At 46.3% G+C, this 14,844-nt stretch overlaps 2 protein-coding genes and 1 long non-coding RNA gene across 4 annotated transcripts; 2 read left to right on the top strand and 1 right to left on the bottom strand.

Annotated features, from left to right (window-relative positions):
- The first annotated feature begins 290 nt into the window (after window positions 1–290).
- ifc (delta4-sphingolipid-FADS-like protein ifc) lies at window positions 291–2,836 on the top strand. Its single transcript, XM_001357167.4, has 2 exons — window positions 291–856; window positions 1,654–2,836. The coding sequence occupies exons 1-2, from the start codon at window positions 459–461 to the stop codon at window positions 2,219–2,221; spliced, it is 966 nt and encodes a 321-aa protein (XP_001357203.1). The 5' UTR covers window positions 291–458; the 3' UTR covers window positions 2,222–2,836.
- Window positions 2,837–4,287: 1,451 nt separating this feature from the next.
- On the bottom strand, window positions 4,288–14,311 carry Kdm5 (Lysine demethylase 5). 2 transcript variants are annotated; one of them, XM_002132179.3, is made up of 5 exons: window positions 14,181–14,311; window positions 9,825–11,342; window positions 8,350–9,764; window positions 7,402–8,277; window positions 4,288–7,344 (listed from the first exon to the last, which is right to left on the bottom strand). In XM_002132179.3, the coding sequence occupies exons 2-5, from the start codon at window positions 11,299–11,301 to the stop codon at window positions 5,452–5,454; spliced, it is 5,661 nt and encodes a 1,886-aa protein (XP_002132215.2). In that variant the 5' UTR covers window positions 11,302–11,342; window positions 14,181–14,311; the 3' UTR covers window positions 4,288–5,451. The 2 variants fall into 2 exon arrangements, with proteins under 2 accessions (XP_002132215.2, XP_015035258.2); XM_015179772.2 differs by lacking the exon at window positions 14,181–14,311 and adding an exon at window positions 14,018–14,154.
- Window positions 13,192–14,782, top strand: LOC117184186 (uncharacterized). The gene is made up of 3 exons (XR_004469429.1): window positions 13,192–13,206; window positions 13,281–14,704; window positions 14,768–14,782. It is a non-coding gene; the product is annotated as an uncharacterized lncRNA (long non-coding RNA).
- Window positions 14,783–14,844: the final 62 nt, after the last annotated feature.

The following is a 14,844-nucleotide window of genomic DNA, read 5'->3' as shown; positions in this document are numbered from 1 at the left end:
TTGATACCGGCACTAACCATACAGTATATATATAATGTATGGTTAGTGATACCGGTAAATAGTTTGCTGGTTTAGAAACACGCACAATTGATCATATGCGGTAAATTTTCTCTATTATTTCAGAGGATACATTTGAAGTTTCTTTGGTGCTGCGCTGTCAGAAAATCTCTGTCACACTGCATGTTTTTCCCCTAAAGATTTGGTGTCTAGCCTCAGTCTTCAATTGAAGTGACGATAGTTTTTATCAGTTAAAATATCGATGGCTTCAACTTTCACATCGATGGCCCTGCTGGGCCGTCACTTTTTCTTTCCACCCGCACCGCCCTGTCGCATCGTTCAATCAGCCGCTCTATAAAAATAATTAATCATTTGTTTTGCGTTTCAATTCGATCGATAATGTCAATGCACTAACTTCGAACCCCCGAGCATATATTTAAATTTAAAATATCCTTACGAAAATGGGCCAAAAAGTGTCGCGCACTGACTTTGAATGGGTGTACACGGAGGAGCCGCATGCGTCGCGCCGTAAAATCATACTCGAAAAGTATCCTCAAATCAAGAAGCTCTTCGGCCACGACCCGAACTTCAAATGGATTGCCGGCGCCATGGTCTTGACACAAATTCTGGCCCTGTTCGTTGTGAAGGACCTGTCGTGGTCATGGCTAATCGTCGCGGCCTATTGCTTTGGCGGCATCATTAATCACTCGCTGATGTTGGCCGTCCACGAGATTTCGCACAATCTGGCCTTTGGACACAGCCGTCCCATGCACAACCGAATTCTGGGCTTCATCTGCAACCTGCCCATTGGCCTGCCCATGAGCATTTCGTTCAAGAAGTATCACCTCGAACATCATCGGTATGTACTAGATGTTATGACGTTATTCTATATATCATGTATCGTATACGAGTAGGTCTTCACACCCATACAATGACATCCAATCGTTTACAGTTACGAGCCGGGCCGCGGTGTCGGAGGTGTGGTCTGCGGCTGCGGCTGTTGAGCTTTAATTTGTCGTTGCTGGGGCGTAGTCATAAAAAAACTGTAAATGTGGGGCGGCCCCTACTCCTCATCAGCCCTTTTGTACAATTGTTTGCATTGCCTATAATACCGGTGCGGTTTAAGTTATACAACACTGGGGCACCCGGTGTCTGCCGCCTTCATAATTCTATTTGAAATATACGCCCCATGATAAGCCCGTCCGTTCGTGAGTCAATTTCTTAGCTCTACCTCTTATTAAATTTCTTGGACACTGTCGAGTGTCTGATAAGAGAGTCCCCCGTCACAAACATACATATATATATATAGCTTAAGGCATATAGTCAGAAAGCTCTCCATATAAAAGTAATTCACTTTTGCATATCTAAATCCTTGCATTTCCTCAATTGGTCACGTAGATCTATTCTCCACTCAATTTGAGTCATTGTCAAGCTCTTATCTGCTGCAAAAGTTCCCCAATTGAATTGCTAAACTCTTGGCATATGTATAGTACCATTTATGTTTACAGTCTCTCATTGACTAAAAGTGGACACACCTGATAAGGGTCTAACATTTATATCTAATCTTAAATGAAATGACTTTTTGATTGTCATGTATACTGATGAATACTGCCTTATTGAATCCTTAGACTAATTGTAGTTTTAACCTTTCCACAGTTACCAAGGAGACGAGGCAATCGATACGGATATACCCACACTGCTGGAGGCACGACTCTTTGACACCACATTTGGAAAATTCCTTTGGGTCTGCCTGCAGCCATTCTTCTATATATTCCGTCCACTGGTGATTAACCCCAAGCCCCCGACACGCCTGGAGATCATCAATACCATTGTGCAGCTGACGTTCAACGCTTTGATTGTTTACTTTTTGGGATGGAAGCCCTTGGCATATCTGCTGATTGGTTCCATTTTGGCTATGGGTCTGCATCCGGTGGCCGGGCACTTTATATCGGAGCACTATATGTTCGCCAAGGGCTTCGAGACGTACTCGTACTATGGCCCTCTGAATTGGATTACCTTCAATGTTGGCTACCACAACGAGCACCATGACTTTCCCGCTGTGCCCGGCTCTCGACTGCCGGAGGTGAAGCGCATTGCCCCGGAATTCTACGAGACGATGCCACAGCACACCAGCTGGAGTCGTGTGCTGTACGACTTCATCATGGATCCGGCTGTGGGTCCCTATGCACGTGTGAAGCGTCGTCAGCGCGGACTGGCCTCCTAAACTGTCGGTTTTTGGTTTACTCAAGGTTTCCTTTCCTGTCGTTAAATGTAATCTCAGTGCTAGACCCCAAATGTGGGGTTTTTCATATACATATTCCACACGATTTGAACCAGAAACAGAAACGGAACGATAACGAGAAAACGAAAACCGAAACAAGCTGATTAGATATGGGCCTGATTTGAGCATATATGTGTGTATATATAATATCTGGTATTAATGCTAGCCTGTGAGCTTAGTTCGTCCAGCGAAGGACTAACTAGGGAGCACTCTCGAGCGCTTAAATTAATTGTTACCTCATAAGTTAAAAAGCCTGTTAAACCTAGTGTGTAATACTTGTCCTATGTATACTAATGTCTTAGTATTTTCTATACATATTTATATATTGGCTTTCCTTTAAAACCGTTTTTTAATATCCATTACGCTCTGTGTGTGTGCTGTCTGTTCCCCCACCTGACGGGCAGCAGCTAATCCCCAAAATCATGTATTTTTTATAGCCTCTTAAAAATCTGTTACCTAAGAATCAAAAATCAAAGACCACTCTGCTGTCTGTCGGGAGTCCGCATACACCGAAGTCACTTAATATTTGAACAAAAATACAAATATAAACGTCAAAAATCTTATTGTAAAAATAAAATTCCAGAAAACTGTTGAATCTCTGCGGTGTTTGGTTGCACGTGGAACGGTTTGTGTACGGCGATTGCATGCCGCACGTCATGTAGGGAGTCATTGAATAGCAAATTGTAGACCTATCAACTGATAATAATGGTAGCTACGATAAGCGTCCGTCTATCAAAACGAAAACACAGCCATGATTGTTAGACCTTGGAAAAAGGTGATTGGAATTGTGTAATCGGTACTTTGTACGAGGATCTGTCCAATAGACCGAAAGAATAACTATTTTGGGATTAGATCTCATATGATCTGGTCTTGTGCACCTGGTTTGTATGTAGATTTTGAGATTGATTCATTGCCCCCGCAGTTCAATTTCAGCAAAATAGCTTCTAACTTAAATTGAGAGCAAAGTCGGATTGATTTGAATTAACTAATCTTTAAATTGTGTAAAATGTTGATCGTAAAGTCCAACCACAAATGGTTGGATGGCACGAACGTAATAGAGATTCGGTTATATTATAGAATAGACATATAATAGCTCTATATAGCACGATCTTTAGCTGAAAGCCAGACTATTAGAAAGACATATAATATGTAAAAACACTTCTAAATTTACGATTAGCTTGCTTCTATGTCCATCAGGTCTTATCGATGTCTCGATATAGTCTGGGTAACATTTAAGTTATGTGGGATATTCCCACGAAAAAATCGAGAAAGTCCCCCTTCCGGGACGCACAAAATCAGTGTAAACAGTAGGTCAGTATCGTATACACAAAAATAAGTTTAGTGTGATTTTTCGTATATCTCAACTTTCAGCAATAGTAAGCTTTCAAGTAACAGAACTCCGAGCAGTAAACAAACCATATCTCTATTTTCCCCCCGAGAATACAATGCCTCGTACGATTATGGGCTTTGCTTGATAAATCAGTTATCAGTTCGGAGTATTTTTATGACCAGGTGTTTATGCGTTAGTCAAGCTGCGGCGTTCCGAGGAGGAGACTCTCGCTCCATGAGTAATACCACCCAGATTTCCAAGTGGTGTACATGGCAGCCGAACCGTAGACTTTCATGGGAATATATCATACGAGAGGGAAGGTGACGTGTGCTTCCGCACTAAATTCAAAACACTCGCTAGATTTTGTTTAAATACTATTTATATATAATTTATTTATATGATAGAATTACATATTTGTTGAGGGGGAGGTGTCGTGAGGGTTAAAGATATATTTTTTTTGTGGCTTTTCGTACATTTTGTTTTTTGGGGTGGAGGATCCATTGAAACAATAGGTAATGATGTAGGGATGGATGGATGTAGGGTTTCTGTTTTAATAATTTTGGGCTGCTTGCTTTGGGAACCCTTTTATTTTGAGTTTTCTTTTTATACACATTTAAAAATGATTTTACAAAGTGTTCTCTCTCTTTTTTTTGTTGTTTTATGTACTTTTTTCTTTTTGCATAAATCCTAAGCATTGTATTTTTTTTTTTTTTTGGTTTTTTATTTTTATTTGTTGTACGTTAAATGTTATCTAGATCATTTTGCAATTTTTTTGTGGGATTTTGTATTTTTCTGTGGAAAGTTGTTGTTGTTGTTGATATCGCGAGTCAACTTACATTTTTAATAATTATAAATTAAAAATTATACATTTTTTCATTGTATTTTTAAGTGTAAACTTATCTGCCTACTGCACTAAATATATGTATGATCGCGTTATTAACAACATTTTCTGCTTGTTAGATTTAAACTCTTGGGGGGAGGTGGTTCTTTATGCTAGTTTTTTGTTTTGTTTTTTAAATCGAAAAAAGTTTTCTCTTGGGGCGGAAACAAAAACATACAAAGAAAGCGTTTCTTTTTTCTGCTTACAAGGCGCCACGCGTTCCTATTGGAAGATTGTTGTTAATATTAAAGTATTAATATTAATATTATTGATGCTTTTGCTTGCAAAACGTTTGAACGAAAAATATACAAAAGTAAAAGCAGGGAAACTCCAAAATTAAATATTATGGGTTATATTTAAAAATATATAATGATAATATTTAAATTAAAAAACTCAACGGCGCGCGCATTGTACACAAAAATTCAAAGGCGAACACAAAAAAGTGAAATTAAATTAACAAAAACTATGAATAGCAGGTAATGGTATCATATCATATCATAAAAATAATAATATTAATATTAATAGAACGTTTAACGAACGTGAAAAAATGGGTCTCGATTATACAAAAACAAAATCGCGATTCTGCATTTTACAAGAGTGTATGTTGGTGTGTGTGTACTTTCGCTTACATTTTAATTCTTGTAATTATAAATGTTTGTTTTCTTGTTATCTTTTTTCGTGGGTTTCTGCAATTGTTTCTCTTTGTTATGTGTGTGTGTGTGGGTGTGTTTTACGTTTTCGGATGCCTAATTATAGCAATAATTAGTAAATATGTACTACAAAAACTATCTCATTTCAAGTGACTCTTACTAAACTTAGTAAATGGGGTGTGTGTAGTGTATTGTAGTAGTAGTAGTAGTAGTAGTACTAGTTCTTTCTCATTAAATCATGCGTAAAACACAAAACGGCTGTTGCTTGCAAATCCAATATCTTCCTTGTTCTATCATCTAGATGATCCTCTCTCTACCGCGCCGATTGCACTGCCCGCTGCTTGCCCGTCGTCGCCATCGTCGTCGTTGTCGCTCCCATTCCATGATTACTACTACTACTACTGCTCACCGCCACGGTGACGGTCTTCGTGCAGCGTATACAAATGTAATCGTCGTCGGCCTTGATCTGGCTGCGATTGAGACCCACACAGTACATGTGAAACCACTCGTTGCACCCTCCGTCGCACTGCACCCAGTCCACCTCCCGCCCCGTCGGCTTATGGCAGTTCTCCGCCCTGCATTCCTCCTCGTCATCCTCCTGCGCTGCCTGTTGGTTGCGCTGGGCGTGTTTCTTCTGACCGCCACCTCCACCGCCACCACCAGTTGGGGTTGCTGTCGGTGTCGTTGCCTGTGTTCCACTAGGAGTGCTCGTACTGTTGTTGTTGGTGTTGCTATTGGTGTTGTTGGTGTTGCTGCTGTTGCTATTGTTGTTGTTGTTGTTGTTGCTACTGTTGTTATTGGTGGAAGTGCGCTTACGTTTCTTGTGCGCCGAACCAGGCGTGGCTGTGGGCGTGGGTGTGGTCGAACCGCTGCCTACTCCAGCCGCAATGGGCGATATATTTGAGTTGGTATTGCCGCCATTCGCCTGCTTATTTTCTGCATCGGCATCCGCTCCAGGTGTCGTTGCCGCCGCCGCTGCGGCGGGCGTCGTCTTGGCGTCACTCTTACGATTGGCAGCCGCTCCTCCGCCTGCGTTTTTCTTGCTGGGCGTCTGCTTGGGCGTGTTCTGTTTCTTTCGAGGTACAGCCGCATTGCCGCTGGCATCATTCGAACGCCTCTTCTTGTTGCGTCCGTTGTTGGGGGTGTTTGTTGCCGTCGTGCTGCTATTATTGCTGTTGCTGTTGGGACTGTTCTGTACCAGGAGGCTGTCGTTGGAGTCCTCGGCGCCGGAGTGAATGCTGGAGGATGTGGGCGGCAGAGATGTCGGTTGCTGTCGCTGGCGCTGCAAGTACTGCGCCACACGGCTATTGGCTTCCGCTTGCAGCATTGTCGGCGGCATGGTCTCCAGTATGCGCCACAGCTCGAGCGTCTCGTCGAGCGAGACCTCGAGGAGATCCCCCTCCATCATTAGATCTAGTAGATTCTCAATTTCGCTATCGGACAGCAGCTTGAGGAGATCGGTATTTGATTCGGTGTTCGTTGCAGGGCGGGGCAGCTCATCCTCATCGTTACTAAAGCCGTCCTCGACGATCCGTAGACGGCACTCGTCATCATCGTCATCATCATCGGCATCCGACTCTGTGGACCCGCTGGCCTCCTTGGCCATGCTGCCACGACGACGGGGCTTGCGCGGACTGTTGATGTTGCCCACAACACCGCCACCGATGCCACCACCCTCCGAGCGACGCTTTTGCTGTTGAGCAAGGATCGCCTCCTGGGCCGCACTCACATCGGGGCTGCTGAGCGCCTTGCGGGCCCTGTCCTGCCAGTTCATGGCACGCTCCGCCAAACAACGCAAAGCCTCATCCTCTGGCAGACGGATAGGCAGCTGCTGCAGCTGGACGAGCAATGGAAGGATGGTCTCCAGGCGTGGCCGCTTCGAGCGCACACAGCTGGGGCACAGCCACTTGGGCCGATTCGTGGGCGGCACCATTCCGGCGCCTCCACCTCCTCCATTCAGCAAGCCGTTCTGACTCGATGCCGACGGTGGCGGTGGCACACAGTCCTCGTGGAACCAATCGCGGCACAACTGACAATTGTACATGAGGCCACGGAACTCGGCTTTGCACAGACAGAACATGTCCCGCAGGGGGTTCTTGGTCATGTTCTGTCGCCGCAGGTCGCGCATATCAAGCAGCTCCTGCTCCTCGGCATGCTTAAAACTGTCGACAATCTCCGCCGGATTCTTCTCCTTCAGAAAGTCATCCTGTAACAAGGATTTTTTAAAGCAATCTAAATCAAAGAATACTTTCGACGACTCTACCTGGAAGCGCGGCTTGAGATCCGAGTCAATGTTGATGGCATCCGACCGAGGCATCAGCACCTCGAGCAACGTATAGAAGGTGCCCTTCTTCAGAAATGCGCACGCAGTATTATCCTTCCACTGATTGGCGCTGTACAGATGGCCTTGCATGCGGCTGAGCTCCTCCAACTGAATGGGTATATTCAGCCCCCGCTCAATCATATTCTCCAGCGTGTGACAGTAGGTGACATGATTGTTCTGCTGTAGCTGTTCCACGGCCCGCAGCCACTCCCTCGCCTTGCGCAGGGCGTCCTTCAGCAGACTGTGGGATGGAACCTGGCCGCTAATCTCGCTAGCGGACTTTAAGAACTGCTCAATTTCCGCCAGTTCGTGCTGTTGCGTTAATCTGCGGAAGTACTTGGCCGCCTGCGATTCCCACGATTCTATGTCCGCCCCGATCTGCTGCAGCTTGCGCATCTCCTTGTCCACATAGGGATCTGTGGGATCCAAATCTGCCGCTGCCATATGCAGGAGGTTCTTTACATCCTGATACGTCAGCTTGGAGCTGGTCTCCCTCAATCCCTGCGAGCGTTTGTACCACTTGCACTGTTTCAGACGCTTCTGGAGGAGATCCAGCTGCTGCAATTCAATCCTCAGGGAGCTGCCCTCACTGATCAGAGTCTCCAGTTCGTTCTCCTCGAGCGCTTCCAGCGTTAGCTGCAGCTGCGCCTCCGCACGGTCCACAAATTGCTTGCCCAAAACGAGCAGCTCCCGCACCGAGGTCCCCTCGTCGATGATGCAGCACAGATTATCAATTTCCTGGACAAACAGCTCGAGCTCTTCCATAGTCAGCTTGTATTGGGCTGCTTCCTGGTTGTGATCCGACCGAGTGCGTACCTGAAGAATCAGAGGAGCAGTACCTAGGGTTTGAGAGGGTCCATCTGCAGAAAGAAGATCTATATTTCTTACCTTATTGATGCCCAGTTGCTGGATGACTGTGACGCATTTCTCTGCTTCGATGGCCGCTGCATTCAGGCGATCAATCAGCAACGAAGATGGAAACTTTTTGGTCTCCGCCTCCTTGCACAGATCCTGGAGCTCGGTGAGTGTCACCGAGGTGGGTGTGTGCGCATCCACAATGTCCCGGCAACGCGACAGCCAACGCTCAAAGCTGTGCGCCTTGACTTTTAGTTTTTGCAGCATCAGTGGCATCTCATCGAGGGTGTAGCGATAGATGAGTGTATGCTTCTCCGGGGCACAGCCACAGAGGACGGTGTAGTGGCGCAGACAAACAATCAGCTTGTCGTTGCACTCGCAGGCCACTGCCGAAAGGAAACACGTGGTGTTGCACTCCTGACAGTGCCGCTCGTCATCGTTAACCAGCTCGAAAGCGCGACGCTCGGCACGCGTTACGCCCCACTCCAGTAGGGACTTGCGCAGCTTCTTTTCGGTGTCCACCATTTCGGCCATGTCGATGTAACAGGCGGTGGCTATCCCGAACGTCAGTTTGGCCGGCTCCAAGGCCATTTTGCACACCAGCTCGTCGTGGGAGAAGACACAGAAGCGACGCAGCATGGAATAATGATTGACGCATTCACGGCCCATCTTTAGCCAATCGGCGGGCGCAAAATTAACCGCCTCGGCAAAGTTATAGCCCTGATTGAAGCCCGCATGATAGGCCCGCGGAAAGGTGATGACAAACTCGCCGGCATGCTGATCGGTGCGAAAGACCGGCACCCTGTTGTTCATCAATATATTCGGGTTCATGATCGTCACCAGCTGGTGGAGCAGATCGGGCTGGGAGGAGAACAGCTCGGGGGCTGCCCGCTTCATGGTCTCCTCAAATTGTTCGGCACAAGAACCGGGCACGCCGTACCAGGTCTTCGGCTCGCCCCAGTGCAAATAATTGATGGAATAACTCCAGTGGTCCTCGTTGTGCCAGCAGAAGGCGGCAAAGCACATGCCCACATACATCCAGGGGGCATTCATGCCACTAATATCAGCATTGATGTGCCCCAAAATAGAATCCTCGAGCAGCGGCAGATTGTTCAGATTCCAGCTGGACTCGGCATACTCCTGATCCCCCGGCAACAAATACAGCGAGCTCTTGGTGGGGAAACCCGAACCGTGATCCATTGTATGCAAATCGGCACCATACTCGACGGTCACATCCTCATCGATCGAGGAGACAATGCGCCAGAATTCACGCTCCACCGACTCGGTGGGCACCAAATGCACTGGCTTGCGGAAGTACTCCTGCTTGAACTGATCCGCCATCTGGCCAAACTGCTGCAACGTGTACTCCCTTTCGGCCTGCTCAAAGCCAAAGGCCTCCTGGGGCTTGCTCACCTCCTCAACGACACAGCGCGGACAAAGCCATTCACCTGATGAATGAAATGGGATTAGTAATCGCTGCAATAAGTGGCAGGGGGTTGTTCTCTTACCTTTGGGTATGCTGGTCAAGGGCGGCAGCAGACAAAACGTGTGGTAGCTGTCGTCGCAGCCATCGCACAGAAGCATAGACTCTTCCACATCTCCGCGATTGCAGATGTGGCAAATGTACTTCATCAGTGGATCAATGAGTGGCGGTGCTGCCGGCGTTGGTTCGTTGTTGGTCTTCTTGGCGCCGCCGCGGCCAGCCGGAGTGCCGCCAGCAGCAGGAGTGCCACTGCCTTGCACGGCATTGAAACTGCTCAGAAGATCGCGTTTGAAATCCTCCTTTGTCTCTGTTTTGATGACCACACCACCCGGACACCCATCCTTGCCACCGGATGCGGCGCCTGTTAAGCCGCAGCTGGCAGTAGAGTTGCCAAAGCGCTTGGAGCGGCGTGTGTTCGTCTCGTTGGGCGGCGCGATCTGCTGACGGGTGGCTATCTCGTGGGCCTTGTACTCGGTGCCCCCATCTTCGAGCTTCACGGGAGTGGGTGTGCCGCTGCCTGTTGCTGCGGCAGCGGCTGCAGCAGGGCCCAGAACCTTGCCCGAGGTATACACTTCGAAGGGATGGAGAATGCGCTCGTAGTGGCTCTTGAGGGTGGCTCCAACACTCTTGCTGGATGGATATTGCATACGATTGGCCACCTTTGCCCACTTGCGATCCTTGGTGGTCTGCTCCATGCCACCCTCCTCGTGGACAATGCGATGAAGGGTGTACAGGTCGAGGGCCTTGCGCTCGACCATCGGGATCTTGAGGGAGGAGCCTTGCAGCTCCCAAAACTTTGCGATTTGATCCAGGAAATTAAGCTTGACCCTGGTCTTGGCCTCCAGCTCGTTCAGCCGCTGGACACGCGGCACAAAACGCAGCTTGTCCACATCCACGGCAAACGGTGGCGACCATGTCGACGGCGGCTGGATCTTGGCAATGCCACATTTCTCTGCTATCGAACGAATTTTGCTGATGTAGGCCAGCGGATTCTTGAATTCCTCAACCGTCGGCCGAAACACGGGGCACTCGGGCGGCGTATCAAAGTGGAACTCCTCGTTCTTGCCCTGATCAAACTTATTGGTGCTGTGCGGCTGCGTGTGCACCGTCTTCTTGTGCACTGTGGGCGTGGGATGGGGACAACTGTTGTGGTACTTCCTGCTCGCCGATACACTGCTGCTGGCATGATTCATGGGAACGCTCGGCATGGGACGCTCCGATGCCGCAGCCGGTGATGGGCCATGGCCACTGGCGGCCGAAGAAGCAGCAGATGGAGTTGAGGGTTCATCGATTGGATTGGATTTCTTGCCGGATTCACTGCCGCTCGCCGGACCATTGCCCGTGGAGTTGCGTGTGCGAAGACGACGCGCCGGTGTGGCGGTTCCATTCGAGGAGGATGTGTTGCCCGTTCCACCGACGCCGCCGCCGCCACTGCTGCTACTGTTGCCACCGCCGCCGGAGCTGGCGGCCGTTGTATTGTCCGCCTCGCTTTTGGCGGACATCGCTTTAATCTGATTTCAGTGTAAAATTATTACGCTCGTCTCTGAAAAAGGCAAGTTGACGAATAAGCACAGTTATAGTTAAAGAATTCGTTCAATATCTGAGATTTAACTTTAAAACGATTTTAGATGGGATTCTAGTTTTGCTGTTATATTATTTTCTATTATTTTTTGTTCTGGGGTTGAACATCCATTTTCCTTTCCCGCAACGTTTGATTGATATGGCAACTCTGTGGCAGTGTCTTTTCAACTGTTTTTTTCCTTTCATTTACAACTATATTTTACACACACACACACTCGCACACCTCTTGTCAGAGATACACACTCACACAGTGGTTGAAATTGGCATTTACTGTAAGTATTTTCGAATAATAAACAAACACTTTTGGACTGCACCTTTGTCCTTGTATTGATCGAATTTGCAGTCACTAAAAATCTTTCATTATGACCTGTGACCCACTGTATGTACATCAAGCATCATAGACGCACACAGTCACGGTTACATAGGCACATATATGTACTCAACCCTCGCCACGCCAGCGACAGCGGCAGGTAAACAAATATTTACGGACGACAGGGCAAGTGCATTTTCGTTATAGCACCGTTATTACCACTCTACTCCCTCTAATGTTAGTCGTAAAATCCGAACCAGTGTTGTCAAATGCTAGCTGATCGACGAATATGATAGGTAAATTGGAAGGGTGAGACGAGACGAGTCGCTCTGACGTTCGATGACAGCCTTCATTTTGTTGTTACTTATCTCCATCCCTCGCCAGACTTCGAGGGATTAGCAAAAAGGGGCGGAGAGGGGGAAGCATTCAACAGCGATTGAGCAGCAAAATACTGAATTTGTTGCATACAAAAGTGGAGCACCAGCACCAGCCCCCCAACACAAACATAACACCCCCTCCGCGACACGGGCACGGGGGCGGCATGTGTGTATGTATAACAGAGCGACCGACAAACTTACAAATTCAATATGCCTTTACATGTAAATGTACATGGATGTAGATGAAATGTATTATTGCAAAAACAAACATACACCCCGTCAGGACATATATAAATATACAGACTATATACATACATACACATATACATATATGTATGCTTTTCGCTAGGTGAAAGTAAATCTTGGCGAAATTGGAAATGGCTCTGACGAAATTATAAAACGGAAATGAAGCCATATTGAAAAACGTCAGCTTGCTTGTCTTCCAAGTTCCGGTTAAGGTTTTCAGTTTGCTGAATTTCATTTCATTACTAGACAAAAGGAAGCCGCCGCGAGTCGTCAACGAGCTTTGGCTTTGCTTTGGTGGTTGTTGTAACATACAAACACAGAGGCACACACACAAATGTGGGGCGCTTGTCATGCCGCACCGCACCACCCAGCAGCCGCGTCAGTAGCAGCACATGCGAAAAAAGGGAGTAAAAGTGGGTGGGGGAGTAGAGTCGATCAGGAAGACCCGTCTCGCCTGCCGCCTCTCCCCCCCTCAAACACTCTCCTAGAGAGATGAGCGGCGAGTACCGTTTTTTGTGTATCAAGTGAGCAAAGTACATTGGCAGCGACTGCGACGTAGGCAGCGACGTCGCATGATGCGTTTTGTTTTTGTTGGGGCGAGGTGGAGGGGGAAGGTTTCCCCCTATTTAAAAATTATTTTTTTTATTAATATTGGAGAATATTAATTGCTGACCTTTTGGGCCAGAACCTCTAGAGTTTCGCACAAGCAGTTGGCCGCAAGTGGAGTCTGTTTTTTCTGGTTTATTGATCGTGTGGATTGGTTGGGTTAGACAAAAGTAAAGCCTAAGCCGAAAGTTTCTTTTATATAATTTCCATTTTCAGCCTCACAGACACACACACATCCACGCACTCAGCTTACACAGGCATAGACAGCCGTATGTGGATATATACAGGTATACAATTATATACACACACCGTTGCGTTTTCTCTATACATAAATATGTATGATTTTTTTTTTCTTTTTTAGCGAAATTAGCTCTAAAAATCTTGTTACTTTTTCCACGGCACACACACACACGCACGCACGGGCGCACTCTTACACTCGCTCAATAATTAATTGCAGCTCAAGAGAGCGTGTTGCCAACACCAACACCAAAAACAGTAACAACAATCGTCGACGTTGTGATTTTACGCATTTGCTCTGCCATATTGCACATTAGAGGCAGAAGGAAAGAAAAAGAGTTGGGTTCGTTTAAAAGTAAATGCAGCACTGTACTTTTCAAAAGTTTAATTCTAACTTTACATTAGTTACTAGACAAATTCTGTGTATCTTCTCCGCACAATTAGCGGCATTATCTTAACTTTTCCAAGCGTGTGGGATCACAATATTTCATTTCCTTTTTTCTTTTTTTTGCTATGATGGCGACCACGGCAGCGACGCAACGCACTTTACAGCGCTGTCGGGCCGCTGCTGCTAGCGTATGTATGTATGTAATTCATGCGCCAGATACGCGATTCACATAATTTTGCTCGCTTGACTTTTACACTATCCGCCACGCAACTGTTTTTGTTCTATGCGACCTGGCAGAATCGTACCATTGTTATTATTAGAAGAATTTTCACTTTTAACTACAAATTTTTTCGGCCGTCAACTGCGCTGCCAGCACGAAGAGCACACACATGCAAACATTTTTCTTTGATTAAATGCGGGGGGTTGTTCGCCCTAAGGGCCATTACAGGGCTTACAATATCAACTTTTCTTACATTTTTCGATGAACTTCCTTCATGTATATCGACTGTATCAAGTTAGTGTATGCATTTTATTCGCTTTACGTTGCTAATTAAACATTTTCAGCCATCAGTAAATCTCAAAAACTCACGCACGCACACACACTTAAGCACTTGCACAGGCTGGGGAAAAACTCACAGTCGTCATAAATAGGTAGCAATAACCGCGCACGCTTGGCAAAAAGAGCTGAATGTTCCATAAAACCACCGAGCACAGCACAGCACTTGCAAACTTGACTAAATATGTATTTATTTTTTTTAATTCCTCTTGCGTTCTGCGTTTTTTCCTCCTGCTACATGTGTCCAGTGTGACGGCACCGTCCGTCCCTCAGAAATATACCTTCTTATTTACAAAATATACCTTAAATATACCGACGGAAAAGCGAACTTAACCCACTGTCAATTTCGAAAGGTGAACAGATTGAGGTAAACCGCTAAAAATAATACTGAATGTAAATTCTTCTTGTTGACCAATCCTTTCTCTTTCATTTCAACAAAAATTACCAAGATATCTTTCACCTGAATTGCACTAAAATTGTATCAAGTTTCAATATTTTCCAGGAGTGTATTTTAATACGCAATGTTTTACAATGGGTTAATCGTTCTGAGTCCATGATCGGAAATCATAATTCACGATTTTGCTGTTCGATTTAATATTACTAGGTAGCTAGAACTCTCAGCTCTGAACACCTAATTTTGTCCGATTCATCAATCAAATTCCTACAGGACTGACTATTGGAATAAAGGATTGGATGTCCAAAAACTGTAATTCACTGCGAAAACGTAACCAATGACTGATAAGA

The sequence above is a fragment of the Drosophila pseudoobscura genome, chromosome 4, assembly GCF_009870125.1.
Source record: "Drosophila pseudoobscura strain MV-25-SWS-2005 chromosome 4, UCI_Dpse_MV25, whole genome shotgun sequence".
In the NCBI taxonomy this organism is placed as follows: domain Eukaryota; kingdom Metazoa; phylum Arthropoda; class Insecta; order Diptera; family Drosophilidae; genus Drosophila; species Drosophila pseudoobscura.
This window is presented reverse-complemented; position numbering and strand designations above follow the sequence as displayed.

Excerpts from the sequence above, each read along its gene's own strand:
- ifc (XM_001357167.4), top strand. The coding sequence starts at position 459 with ATGGGCCAAAAAGTGTCGCGCACTGACTTTGAATGGGTGTACACGGAG. Across the intron at positions 857-1,653 it reads TATCACCTCGAACATCATCG|TTACCAAGGAGACGAGGCAA; the intron begins GTATGTACTAGA and ends ACCTTTCCACAG.
- Kdm5 (XM_002132179.3), bottom strand. The coding sequence starts at position 11,301 with ATGTCCGCCAAAAGCGAGGCGGACAATACAACGGCCGCCAGCTCCGGC. Across the intron at positions 9,765-9,824 it reads CTTGACCAGCATACCCAAAG|GTGAATGGCTTTGTCCGCGC; the intron begins GTAAGAGAACAA and ends TTCATTCATCAG. Across the intron at positions 7,345-7,401 it reads ATCTCAAGCCGCGCTTCCAG|GATGACTTTCTGAAGGAGAA; the intron begins GTAGAGTCGTCG and ends TCCTTGTTACAG.